The sequence below is a fragment of the Haliotis cracherodii genome, unplaced genomic scaffold (assembly GCF_022045235.1).
Source record: "Haliotis cracherodii isolate W230 unplaced genomic scaffold, xgHalCrac1.p SCAF_1, whole genome shotgun sequence".
Taxonomy (NCBI): domain Eukaryota; kingdom Metazoa; phylum Mollusca; class Gastropoda; order Lepetellida; family Haliotidae; genus Haliotis; species Haliotis cracherodii.
Genome location: NW_027266264.1, coordinates 55,217,144 through 55,231,015, shown reverse-complemented (window position 1 = coordinate 55,231,015; position 13,872 = coordinate 55,217,144). Strand labels below are relative to the sequence as shown.

The 13,872-nt window shown below is 37.4% G+C and overlaps 1 protein-coding gene across 7 annotated transcripts in view; it reads left to right on the top strand.

Moving 5' to 3' along the window:
* LOC139479553 (dmX-like protein 2) overlaps positions 1-13,872 on the top strand; it is a 110,326-nt gene that overhangs the window by 27,341 nt on the left and 69,113 nt on the right. For all 7 annotated transcript variants that reach the window (XM_071262434.1, XM_071262427.1, XM_071262398.1 and 4 more), the window contains exons 2-4: positions 2,018-2,143; positions 2,842-2,910; positions 11,791-11,869. In XM_071262434.1, coding sequence (XP_071118535.1) covers positions 2,018-2,143; positions 2,842-2,910; positions 11,791-11,869 — 274 coding nt within the window. The remainder of the gene's footprint in view (positions 1-2,017; positions 2,144-2,841; positions 2,911-11,790; positions 11,870-13,872) is intronic.

The following is a 13,872-nucleotide window of genomic DNA, read 5'->3' as shown; positions in this document are numbered from 1 at the left end:
GTAGTATTGAAAGTTCATAGTGAAAAATCAAATGTAAATATTTTCATCCGTTGTGGCATACTTCCCACCGCCAACTGTTAATCATCAGTGTACCAGGTATTAGGCCATCCTGTCTATGAAAACTATGAAAAAAAAGGCTTAAGAGCACATGCAAGTATCCTGATATGTATCAGATTGCACAGATAGTGTATCTTCCCAGCCCTACCTTAAACTGGCCTGGACTTATAGCTTCAAATGAACATGCTAGGACTGCATGAGGAGGAAACTACAAGTTACAGAAACAGTCTCTTGATATTTTAACATTTCCCCTGTGAGAGCAGGATTGGCCTCCAGTACCTCATGCCTGTTGTAAGGGCAAGCTAATTATGACTGGGTGGATACGATGTGTGACAGGGCTCATAGTGTTTACCATGGATCCCTGACAGCAAGCCTTGTTGCCATGCTATCAACCACTGCTTGCCCTGTCCCAGTCTCAGTTATTTACTGGATGGAGCTGTGATGTAGCTGCATGTACATTGCTGGCTGAAGCGGGGAAAAAATTCACTTCCTTACTCAAAATTGGTTGCTCCTTTCTGTTTGATAAACAAAGTTGTGTGGCTGAAATTGAACATGACATGTATTTTTCAACATCTGGGCAAGAAATCAAATTGTTTCTAGATAAATACGCTTTATTCACCTTGGGCAACTTTGTGAGCTCTGTTCTTTCTTTGTACCACAAATTAGGATGTGGTCTGAAGGTGTTTGCAGTTGTAGCTCCTCTGGTGCTTGAAGAAGTGGTTCTCAGTCTGCACAGAACAGCTGATAGGAATCACTTGAAAATTAGTAGTATTGAAGTCACAATTGATTTGTTTGGTTCCAATTCTTTAAAGCAAATAGCCGCAGCTTTAACCTTTGATGAAAAGGCGGTATTCAAGACAAGAAATAGGCTTGCATTAATCATTGTTAATTTGAACTCCTCTAATGACTATTTGAGCTCATTCCTTTTCAAAATCAATATGCATGGTATACGTTCACGGAGGCTGTTGGACAAGGTATGAAAGATCAATACTATTATTTTGGCTGGTCATTAATAAGTTACGGTCATGTTTAACCCAAGGCCATTTCTCCTCTCTCGTTTTCCTTCTTGCCATCTTCACTTCCGCTCAGTAATGGAGCCTAATTGTGTCATAGAAGCCGCCAGTTTGGTTGTGGGAGAAGGCCCTTTCTCCTCCTATTATTAAGCAGCCAAGTGGGAAATTGTGCAGTCCGTGTGTATTATGGTCACAGTGTTAGCCTCCCCTTGTTGAAATTAGCCACTGATCTGTCTGTGTGGGTTCAGTACGAGCTGAAGGAAGGGACTTTATTGCTCCACAATGAGGAAAGTTGTCAGTCAAAGCTAGACTGGTGTGGATCCTCCATTACCTTTGGAGTCCCAAAGGGATTTGCACTGGCAACTCGTCTAGTAGATCACCTGTGCATATAAAAATATATCTTTGCACTGTTCAAATTCGTATTGACGTAAGTTTCATTTTGAATAACATGATTAAAGTATCTTTTTAGAAATACAATATTATTATTATTATTATTATTATTATTATTATTATTATTATTATTATTATTATTGAAATAATGTATGTATAGTTTGTTGGATTTTGAAAGTTAGAGTTGCTGTTCTAAGACAATGCACTTTACGAATAACACGGGAACTTTTAAGGTCCTATGACAATGTTCACTCGTAAACAGTCGCAAGTAATTGTTTGGTTCCAGTTACAATAGGGCACATGGCAGCAAGTTTTCATTTGATCATGCATATATCTTTTGAGACTTAATCTTATTTAACCTCTGTGGATATAAAATTAGAAATCTTCTTTTGCATAAATAAAAAGGTTCCATTCCTGGATATGAGAGCAAAAATTTATTTTTTCAATTTTGTAATGATTGTTGAACTGTAATATTTTTATGTTTATACATTATGGGTCAGTCATATTCTGAAAACTATTAATCTTAATAATCTTATTAAAAACTTCTATTTTTTCAGGCATATGCCGCAGGGTGCAACATTGTCATACTAGCCAGCAACTTTGAGCGGGTACAGATCATCCCCGGTGTCTCCCATGGCAACATCAAAGTCAGCTGCATTGACTGCTCAACAGACACTGGCAAGGTAGGGAAATTCTTCACTCGTTTTGAACATGTTTAAGAATGGAGGTAACTCAGTTTCAAAAGAATATATAGAGTTGCAAAGATTCTCTAAATTATCTGTGTTAATTTTTGTGCTTTGGTATGGGTATCGTAACAGCAGTGTTAGAAATTGGCACTAGTCCTGTAGTCCTGACCTAACTGCCCAATAGTAAAGGTATCCTTAGGACTAGTAGAAATTGGCGCATTTTAAGGGTTTTGCTATACATTATCATTATAAGGACTAGTGGACAAAAGCTGTTAGTTTCTAACCCTGTAACACTGGATTATATTTCAAGTTTTGTCAGCACCAGACCATGTGGGTTTCACCAAATTGGTAAATGTGTAAAACCTGCATCACTTCTGGCTTTCCTCCCATGTCTTGCTGATATGCTGTGATATAAGTGAAATTCTGTTTGAAGTGGTGTTGCAAGTCCCTGACAAGGGCTTTGGGCTTCACGCTTCATTCACTGTAAAGATATTGGCACAGATGATCTGTAATTTCTCGTAGCTTTTTGTAGCAGTGCACTGTGGGTTAGCCTAGTGGGCAAAGCATGCCCTCATCAGCCCTATGGCCCTGGGCAGTTTCCCACGGCTACACAATGTGAGAAGACATACATAGCTGGAATATTGCTGAAGCTTAGCGTTCTCTCCTTGCTTACTCATATTATTGTTTCTTTTCAGATTGCAGCCAGCTATGGCAGGAAAGTCCATATATTTGAACCAACTCCACTGATTCATGAAAGTCAGCATGTAAGTAGCTTCAAGTATTATATATATAGAGAGATATTTAGAGAAATAGTTTCATGTTTAACCTTATGAAGACATGGGAAATATAGGCATCCCATGGCATTAACCTGTGTTCATCTAAAGTGCACTGTTGAAACAGTTGAAGATCATAGTCAGTGTTAGAAATTAGGCTTTAGAATTTGAATTAGACGACCCCCAAAATATTTCAGGTTTGTCATTTAGACAAGGATCACAGTCTTAGTAAAATCAGACCTCTTACGTCTCCGAATGATGATTAGCTAAACAGTAGGAGGTTGTGTCATCCATTCAGTGTTGAGCTATTTGTTAAATAAAGATAATCATAACTGATTTCATTGTCTTGAAAACAAATGGATAGTTCCAAATGGAAAATGATAAAGGCCATGCTATTATATTGTTGATAATTTATACCCCATGTCGTTTGTGAAAGCTATGGCAAGTACACCCAAAACTGTTTTTTGTCAAGAGATTTTTTGTTTTAGGTGGGTAAAGATAAAAAGGTTGCAATCAAGATGGGAAGGAACTAAAGCCGAATCATTTTATTAAGCTAATATCTGATTGGATAAAAAACTCAACACCCTTTGTTTAGATTGGTTGGCAAAGATTCACCTCCTATAGAGGGTTTGTCAGATCGTCATGCACTGAGGTGTCATAGATATGAGACTGATAAGGATCCCAAATTTCAAACACTGACAATGCTACGTGTATACATATTTGCATGGATGACATTTCGGGCTTATTTGACGTTCAACACAATGTTATCTAGAATCACTTCAAAGACACCAACTTACATGCATGGACCATTAGCACATCTCTCCGAGGCAAGGGCATTAACTGACTCTAAAAGTCCAGTTTCCACTCCTGCCGAACTGTACTGGAATTTCATGGCTCGATTGTAGTGCCGCCAGTGGCTATTACGAGTTAAGTCCCTTCTATGCCCCTTCTGTTAACCTATCAGATTCCACCTCTCGTAATATCACTTGCATTTACTTCATACAAAATCGCAGCTCCCATTCAAGACGATTGGATCGATAATCACGATCTATACTGCAATAATAGGTGAGATGAGGTGAAATGGGGTTTAACGTCGCGTCCAAGATTATTGCACTTATATAGCGACGTGCATGCACGTGTATGTGTGTGTGTGTGGCTGCTTTTACTAGTCCGGACTGATGCCGGTTTATAGTGCTAGCACACTGAGATACCATACCACTGACTCCGAGCCGACCAGTCCTTGTTTTAGCCCCTTAATGCTGAGTGCCAGACAGGGTAACAACAAGTACCACCATTTAATGTCTTTTGGTATGACGCGGCTGGGGATCGAATTCCGGGCCTTCCGCTCTCCGGGCAGATGCTCTACCATTAGACCATGGAGGCGGTCCTGCAATAATAGGGCCTTACCTTGTGAAGTGCATCAATTAACTGGAGCACCTTGAGTAATAACATGAAAATATTTGGAAAAATCTGTTGACGCTCTATTAAGCTTTGTTGATGCTTTCAACTCCTGCAGTCGACGGAAATCTGCACGTTGAGATCCATGTTGTTTTTTAACTTAGTTTGTTATGCGATTGTGATTGGTCTATGCAGACTTGCTAGTTCAGCCAAAACATTACTCTGGAATCGAAGCTTAGTTCGGCAAGGGTGGAAACTGGACTTTTATAGTCAGTTAAGTCTGTTGCCTCGGGAAGATGCCATTAGCACTGCAAGTTTGGTATTTTTAACACGTAGGACATCCCTCCAATATGGAAATGATTGTGCCCGAATACGTAGATGTATGTTTGGTAGAAGGTGTAGTTAGTATAATAAACAAACTTTGATTTCAAAACATAATTTATTCATTGAAATTGGGAATGGACCGGGGATAGTTACGAAATGATCGTCAATCAGGTTGTCTTCTGACAATGTGAACAATGTTTATGAGATGGCTATTACATTTTGGTCTTGTAATCATGCACCGTTCACTAACCCAGTCGTTAATGTGAAGCTTTGTAGCTCGGGGGATAATCACATAGGCCTTCAGGGTTCGAAATTAATACCACTCATCCGAGACTAATAAAATTCAGGAAGGACTAGTAACATTTCCTTGTGGACTACCACTTTTACCGTTAAGTAGAAAGCAATTCTATTACAGATCATTTATGTGGACTAGTTAACAAACTAATGTCCAAGCCAGATCGTCATACATCATCAATACTGACCAATAATCTCATGCAGTGAATATTCTGGATTTGGTCGTAGTTGTTCAGATCTTAACTGCTTATGAATAATGAGGTGATGGAGTTTCAGTTCATGAGATTTCACTGTCGTAGACCAAATGACAGAAACAAGGGGATATTGAAAAGCATAACTTTACTGTTCTGATCACTTCTTGCTGTACCAGATGCTGTAAAAGTTTTTCTTTCAAGTCCTCACCAAGTTAGTATCGGAGACAATTGAGAATTTGAACATTACTTCTTGTATATGTGCTTTTAAACTGATTTTGAAACCAATAAATGTTGTAGATAGCTAGAAAGTACAAGCATGAGTAATACAGTATATAATAAACGTGACATAAGGGAATGTTTACTGGTATATATGTGCAAAAGGTCCTTAAGTTTTGGCATAATGTGTCTATTGTTAAGATCCTAAGTTTGTGGTGGAATGCTCTTGTCACTGAATTACCTTTATAGCATAAGAGGTTTCTCTATCAGTTACTCATAGTGATTATGGTTTTGATTAGCTGAAATGGTGTATTGAAATGGTTAGGTTAGACTCCTTTTTAGAAATTGGTTTACAGATCCACTGACCATGTCAAACCTATAAAATAAAATAATTTGCATGTTATATATTTAAATGGAAGGACAACCAGACCAACTCTACCATCACTGCACACAGGGCAACATATTTTGAAAAATTTGTGAATAAAAATCTCAAGTATTTTTATTCTATTTTTTATTTTCACAATAATCTGTAAACTATAGAAAGGAGTCTGGCCTTGAATAGGTTTGTACACTAGTTCTAACACTACACCATGTTACTGTGTTTGTTCTTTTACTTCAGGGACATACAAAGGTTTGTGTGTTTGTTTTCCTGGTTTTCCTGCGTTAGCATGTGTCTTTACAATGTTCATGTGCTCCCATCAAGAAATCACTACTGTACAATATTAATCATATTTAGCCTACCGAGATAACTTTTGCAAACTCTCATTTAATGTATAATCAAATCGACTGAAACAGTGACATAACAGTTGATTTCTCTCTTTTTCCAATATTTTTCAGTATTGTCGTTAAATGCGACATTTAAACGATTTATGCAAGTTCTTTATTGTGTAATTATTCTTTTTTTCTTAGTCTTATGATCTTTTAATATACTGCATGTAGAATTGCATCTGATTAAACTTGACACAGAAAAGTACATCGCACGAATATTGCTTGAACCCTTCTAAGCTAAACGGGGCAGTCAGGTAACCCAGTGGTTAAAGCGTTCGCTCGTCACACTGAAGACATGGGTTTGATCCCAACATGGGTACAATGTGTGAAGCCCATTTCTGGTATTGCTAAAAGCGGCGTGAAACCATACTCACTCACTCTTAGCTGTGATGTGTGATAATATTTAGACATACAAAGGTGCTTCAAGGGACCAAGAGTAGTTTAAACATGGCCACAATGACTTAATGCAACACTGCTTTCTGCTGCCATCCCATATATATATATGAACCCAGCCAACACACACCAGCATTAACAATAAAATTACCACTAAATAATATTTTTACTCTATTTAAAAAGAGATATTTCATTTTTCATATATGTCTTTTTCAATATAAATTTGAAAATATTATTACATGTTTGATTTATTGTTTCCACATATACGAGTACATTGTTGTTGACAAAATACATAAGTACATAAGGTAACATTATCATGATGATACAGTTTGGGTATTCTTTGTTGAATGTTGCTACAGGACAATGCTTAAGAGGCCTTTTACTAGTTGTAGGCCCATGCAAGTAACACATTGAAATTAATATGTAACTGGCAACTAGTGTTTCTTTTATGAATTTTGGATTAGAGACATGTATGAACATTTATATCTAAAACTCATTCAAGCGTCCAATTCTTGTCAACAAGAAACAAAACTCTGAGATTTCATTCCTTCGGATGTAGTTTGAGGTGCACAGGGTGGCCCAGTCATCTAAGATGCCGCAATTCGCTGTGTAGAGTTGCTTGCGTCCCATGGGCACACCAGACCATGAGTTCAAATCCTGGTACGCCCCATTTGTGTTTCTAAGTTTCTCAGCACCATGCCCAGGCTCGTGGGTTTCACCAAAGTGGTTAATATCTGAGACCTGAATCACTTTGGTCTTTCCTCCCGCATTAAGCTGACACATTGGGATATAACTGGAATACTGTGGTGTAAAACCCAACTCACTCACTCACTCACTCACTCACTCACACACTATGATGCAACTTGGAAGTGCATTTGCACCGTCTCTGAGGAAATCAGTTTGAATCAGGATCTTTTCACACATTTGACACATTTGAGTCACACTGCTGTTATGATTCAAGACATAGCATGCAAATGTTAATTTGAAAAACTTACTGTTTCTGAGTTATTTGAACACTTTTGGAGTTTAATTTTCGCAACTTTAGTCCGAGAGGTTTCATTTTATAACTTAATTGTCGTTATTTTGATTACCCAAGTGTTCTTTGACACAGTGGTTTCCAAATGCCCATTCTTGTAGTGATTTCTTGATGACTGTTTTGCTGTACAAGTAGAAAGGTTTTAATTTTAACCAATTCAGATTTTGTAACGTGATAGATGGCATGACAACATACTCTGACATAGTGAGACATTGCTCATTATATCAGTCAATGGTGTGTCTGGTCCACACTTGATTATTTACGGTGCGCCTTCCTGTGGCTGGAATGTTACTGAGTATGGCAGTAAACGATAACAATCAGACAAACAGTAAAATATTTACAGCAACATTAGGCTGTTATTGAAAAGGATAAATTGATATCTTTCTACCTGAAAATGTCTTCATTTGTTGTTTATTCAGAAGTTACATTTTAAGTGACATTTCTCGTCTTTGTTAGAAGTGCTCATTTTGATGTTGGAGCAGCGAACTTGTTATCAACACTTCAGCAATTTCAGGGGTTAAATTAATTAGTGTTAACTAAACAGCATCCATGTCAAAAACACTGTTTTGGATCAACAGCATGTCTATGTTTCTTCTATGCAGGAGTTTGTGACCAGGTCTGAATGCAGTGGAATTTTAACCCCTGAAAACAGCTTACCCCTGCAATGTGTGCACTGCAGTATCTGTACCTTTCCATAATGAGAGACTTTAATCTTTAGCCCTGTTAACTGTCATTCATAGCATTGTTGTGTATGTACATACCAGGTGGAAATATTTTACCTATTCTTACACCAGATTCACTTTTATTTGTTTCATAATAACCAGTTGTAACTTATTTGAGGATTATTTTCATTTTTTGTTGTATGCAACACCCATCTATTTACCATTTGTACAGACTGTGTGCCCAAACTTTTGACCTCTTATCCACTTGTGTTTATTTTAATCTGACTGTTATTTATATGAACTTGCTTGACCGAAAGAAAGTTTATTAGACCCAGGCACCAATGGTCACTGAGAATAGACATGGACGAGCGACTGTCTTGGAAGACAGATGCTCAAGTGTACTTTCTGGTGTAGTGTGTTGGTGTATCCTGGTACGTGTCATGGTTCAATTGTTGTCTGTAGACTGGTAAGCTTCGTGCTGATTAGTACGCCTGCCGGTTGCTGGGAATAACTATGTTGCCATCTTCCCGAGGCAAGAGATTTAACTGACTTTAAAACTCCAGTTTCCACCCTTGCCGAACTAGGCTGGAATTCCTGGGCTCGATCGTAGCGCCACCAGTGGCTATTACGAGTAATGTCCTTTCTATGCCTCTCCAATTGACCAATCAGATTCAACCTCTTGTATCACTTGCATTTGCTTCAAACAAAATGGTGGCACCCATTCATGACGATCTGATCGATAATCAAGATCTATATTGTGATCAAACGAGTCTTACATCTTGAAGTGCATCAAATCACGTGAGCACCTTGATTAAAAACATGAAAAGATATAGAAAATATCTGTTGACAACGAGTTAGCGGTGCACATGCTTTGCAAATCCTGCAGTTGACCGAAATCTGCATGACACTTTATGAACCGGATTTCGATTTCGGTGCGCGATTTTGATTGGACTATGCATAGAGTCGTTAGTCCAGCCAAAATGTAACTCCATAATACCAGCCTAGTTCGGCAAGGGTGGAAACTTGACTTTTATAGTCAGTTAACTCTCTTGCCTCGGGAAGATGCTATGTTGCTTTCTTGTGTAAAACTCACTTAACGGATCACACGCTTACTTTTTCACATATATATATAGGTCACGTTGGTAGTATAGTGATTAAGGTGCTTCACTTCGCTGTGTAGAGTTGCCTCCCTTAGTAATGGCAGAATCTGATCGTTGTGGGTTTGAATCCCAGATGTGCCCTGATTGTGATCAAGCTTTGTCAGCACCATACCTGTAACTGTAAGCACCCAAGACTTGCACCCCATCAGGCTTTCCTCTGACATCAAGCTGACAACTGAAATACTGTTAATAGTGGCATCAAGCCAAACTCCCTCACTGATGGCTAGACTTCCATCAGCACTAAACAATATCACCTCACTCCCTTCTATATTTAAGGTATTAGATATTTCACAAGTTGTCATTATTTTGTTCCATATAATCATGATAATCATCCATTAATCAGTTATAACAACGGAGAGTGTTCCGAGAGGTTATGGCTCGTGTGGACAAGGTTATTGATAAACATGTGGATGTGTTGTCACTGTGTGAAGCACTGTGAAGTTGGTGAATCAATGACTTATTGATTAAGTGATGTAAACATGGTAATCCAATCTCACATCTCACTTGATCCAAGTGAAACTTCATTCAACCGGCTGAAAATAGGAAGCTTTTATTGTTTTTTTTTCCCTTTTATTTATTTTCTGCAGTTTTCACTGTAGGATAGTTTCAAGTTATTGAAAGCATGAAATATGGGTGACATTAATCACAGAACGTTGTTGCAAAGTCGGACAACCACATTCAGGTTTTAGGTCCTTTTTATCTTACAATGTTACAAGATTGTGGTCAGCCAGACTTTTATCATACCTTCCTTGCCTAAAGCGAATTTTTTACCAAGTGGCACTGACAGTGTTATCGAGGAAAAGTCATTTGCTAACTGCAAAAGGGGACAATGTCTCATATTGTTCACTATCAAAATCAACAATATATGTAGTTTGGGCTCATCTTTCCAACTGATAAGTTTCCCTTTGTGATAACTTTACATCCTGGGCCGTAGTTCACAATGTGATCAAAGCAGATGGTGAACGATTTATCTAGGATTCCAATCAAAGTGCCCTTGGCAGTCAAATTGGGACGATGTAATTAATTATATTCTTTCTAAAGCTCTTATCTCTTTAACATGTGTAATGCAGAGGTTATGTTGAATGCAATGGTGTAAAACTAAGCATTAAAGCCCCTTCATCTCTATTGGTCCTGTTATTATCAGTGCAATACAAGTCACCTCTACAAAGCCATAACATTAGTGACAACTATATAAACGTGAACTGGGTACTTTCTATATTTCATTTGGGTATTTTTACTGGCATTGACTGCAGACTTGAAGCTGACTATTGTCTGATGAATCCCTGTGTTATCATATACTACGCAAAATTTGCTTAGGATCAGCACTGGTAATACATCTGTTGAAATAGCTAAAGACAATATTGCATGAAGACATGTTTAATGAACAAAAGTCTGTTGTCATGTGTCACTCAATGCCAACAAACAACATCTGACCAATAATCAGTCTGATCACCCTTCAAAATGAGAGTATCTGACCAAAAATAAAACAACAAAAGTCACGAAATGGAATCCATTGTTGAAAGAAACAACTTTCAGTTGTGTGTATGTGATCCATGTGATGCCATTCTGTCACGATACATCCTAACACAGGTTGTCAAGCACCTTGTGCACTTCGTGCTCATGACTGCATGCCTCTCTCCGTTCATCATGAAATTGAGGTCCTATGGGTTTTACCCTTTCATTGTATACCAGGATAGTTTTTATTTGTTGGATGATTTTTAGATAACATCAAAACTTGCTCCTCAGTAAACTTTGAGTAGTATGACAAATTTGTGTGTCTCAGAAAAACAGCTTTTTGTAGTGTTGTGACATGTGCAATATTTTGTATTGATCTCCATGTCGCCAGGTGTGAGGATAAGTGTGTGAAGTGTGCGTTCGCTGTCACAGCTGCAGATTTATGCATGCGGCTGCACCGACCGTCTTGCAGTTGTGGCGTGACATTGTACAAAGAGGAAGGTCAAATTCAATGTCATAAAGATAAAAGAAAATAAATGTCACATCACTTTCTCCGTGTGTTCTCTAGTGTCATCTGTTAAAATGTCTTTGTGAAACTCGGTCAGAATCTAAAATTAGTCCTTTCATTTCATTTGTGCACACATCAAGGATGATTGGCTTGATTTTAATTCATTAATTAATCATGTTAATTGCATATTTATGCATTTGTATTGTTGTATTGAATTTCTTGTAATTGTTTTCAAAATTAGACTTTTTTATTTGCAATAGCATGATAGATATACTTTTAAAAGAACATATTGTCAACACCCTTCACATTCAAAGATTGCATCCAAATATTTCATTAATTCATGGCTGTCTCAGTAAGTGAGTCATCTACCATGCCTACTGTCACAACGAGAACTAACATCCATACGTATGTTCTTCCCTGGCTGTAGCTCACTGATGTAATACATGTTCTTTTTTGTCAACAGAAACTAGACTATCGTTGGTACAAGACTGCGACTATTGAAACAGAATGCTTCGTCAACTGCCTCAGTTGGAACATGGAAGGTGAATGTTAAGGATTAAAAGAGTCTAAGCCCCCAAAATATATAGTGGTTCCTTTTGCATCCCATCCAAAACAGGGTATTCAGGTATTTTGGGGTTGTTGTTTTTTTCACTTGGTTAGCCATGTGGCAATTAAACCCTGCTTTCAAATGACAGGTAAGTTCAGAGTTAATCTTTGAATGCTTTGATTTTGTTTACTTCAGTGGTATAAAATACAGAAGAGTTATGCAGAATACTCGAAATAAATGGGCAGAACGATTAGGGGCTTCAGATTGGATCAGTCTGGAGTCCAAAAGCACATGTTGTTTTACTGCACTTCAGTGACAAACAAAACCAGTTTTTAGTTGACAGGGTAACATGCTGCTTGATAGTATTGTGTGTTGACTGGGTCACCAGGTATTGACTTTATTGTTTATCTATAGTTTTAATTCAATAATTGATTTGGTGAAGTTGCTTTATGCATGTTGGAGTCAATAACTATCCTGTCATCCTGCCTATATTCCTATTGATTCATTCATAGAAATATGGTTTTGTTCAATATTTTATGCAAATCTGTTTTTGTTGTTTATCATCGGTTTGTTTGGGTAAATTATTAAAAATGATACATACTCTGACCCTTACTTCGACTATATTTAACTGTCCAGAAACATCTCTGGGATGGAATATGATCATCTCATCTTGACACAATAAAGCTCCAAAGGCCTTAATTTTGACATGTATCATCTGAAGAACCAAAGGTCTTTATTTTAACTATTATCTCTAGTTACAAAGGTCTTAATTTTGACATGTATCATCTATAGCTTCAAAGGTCTTTATTATGAGAATTATCTCTGGTTACAAAGACTTAAATTTTGACCTCTCACATGTTGAAGCTCCAATGGCCTTAATTTTGCCCTATTTTATACAAAAAAACCAAGGGCCTTATTTTGTTACCTACGATATGCCATAGGTCCAAAGGCCTTAAACATTTTTAATCTTGACCTACTATGAATTATATGCCATCGTTTCAAAGATCATTTTGACCTTGTATTTGTTATTGTTAAATTCCCAACCAGAGGCCTCAGAGTGTGTTGATGAATTCTGTAGAGGGAACCTATTTCATGTAGAACACATCGTCACAGATGGCCACTCATCAGATGTATTTCTCAAGATAGAAATGTAGTAGGTTTTATGAACAGAGTTAGCCCCAATCCATGCAGTTCATATTCATGTAGTTAAACTCTGACAAAACAAAGACATGAGGAACCTGTGCCAATCATCCCCAGACAGTTATGACAGCCTGTCATAAGGAGTGTGTTGTCCCGAGCAATGAATACCATAAATACATGAAACTGTAAGCCTCTGTCTTGTTAGAGCACAAATACTGGTGGCCCTTGTGATTTTAACTACGTCTAATCTGATTATCTGTCTCGTGTAAATAACATGGAGACAGAGGTCAAGACTGGGTCACAAGCAGCATGGTATTTGTTTATGTCCTGTCAGTGGGAGGGATTATCCAGGGATTACTGCTGTACTTGCGGAAACTTATAACTTTAACCTTGGAATGTATGGAAACAGTTTGTAGATGTTCGTGTAGATTGTTATTAAATCAGTGCTTAAAAATTGACTTTCTTCAGAGATGTGTAAAAATATGGTTGTTCATTCATCATTCATTCAGATTATGAACATGAATGTTTGAGTAAACTGGAGGGATCATTTGATATATTGATGCTTTGGTTAATTGAAATACATTTTACAAAATTATCATTCTAAAATTTAGAGTGTCCTTGAGGCCTTTTCCTATGATATTTGAATTTACCTTTTAAAAATAGGGTTATGACAAGGATCCCTTGACTTTGGACTTAATTTCTCTCACTGAATATAATATGAATTGATACTATCTCTAGCTGAAACAGATTTTTAAATATTGTTTTGCACATAACAAATTTTAAGGCATAAAATGTAGAACACAAACAGCACCCCAAAATGAATCAAAATAGTAAAATAAATTATGTGTCATGCAGGGA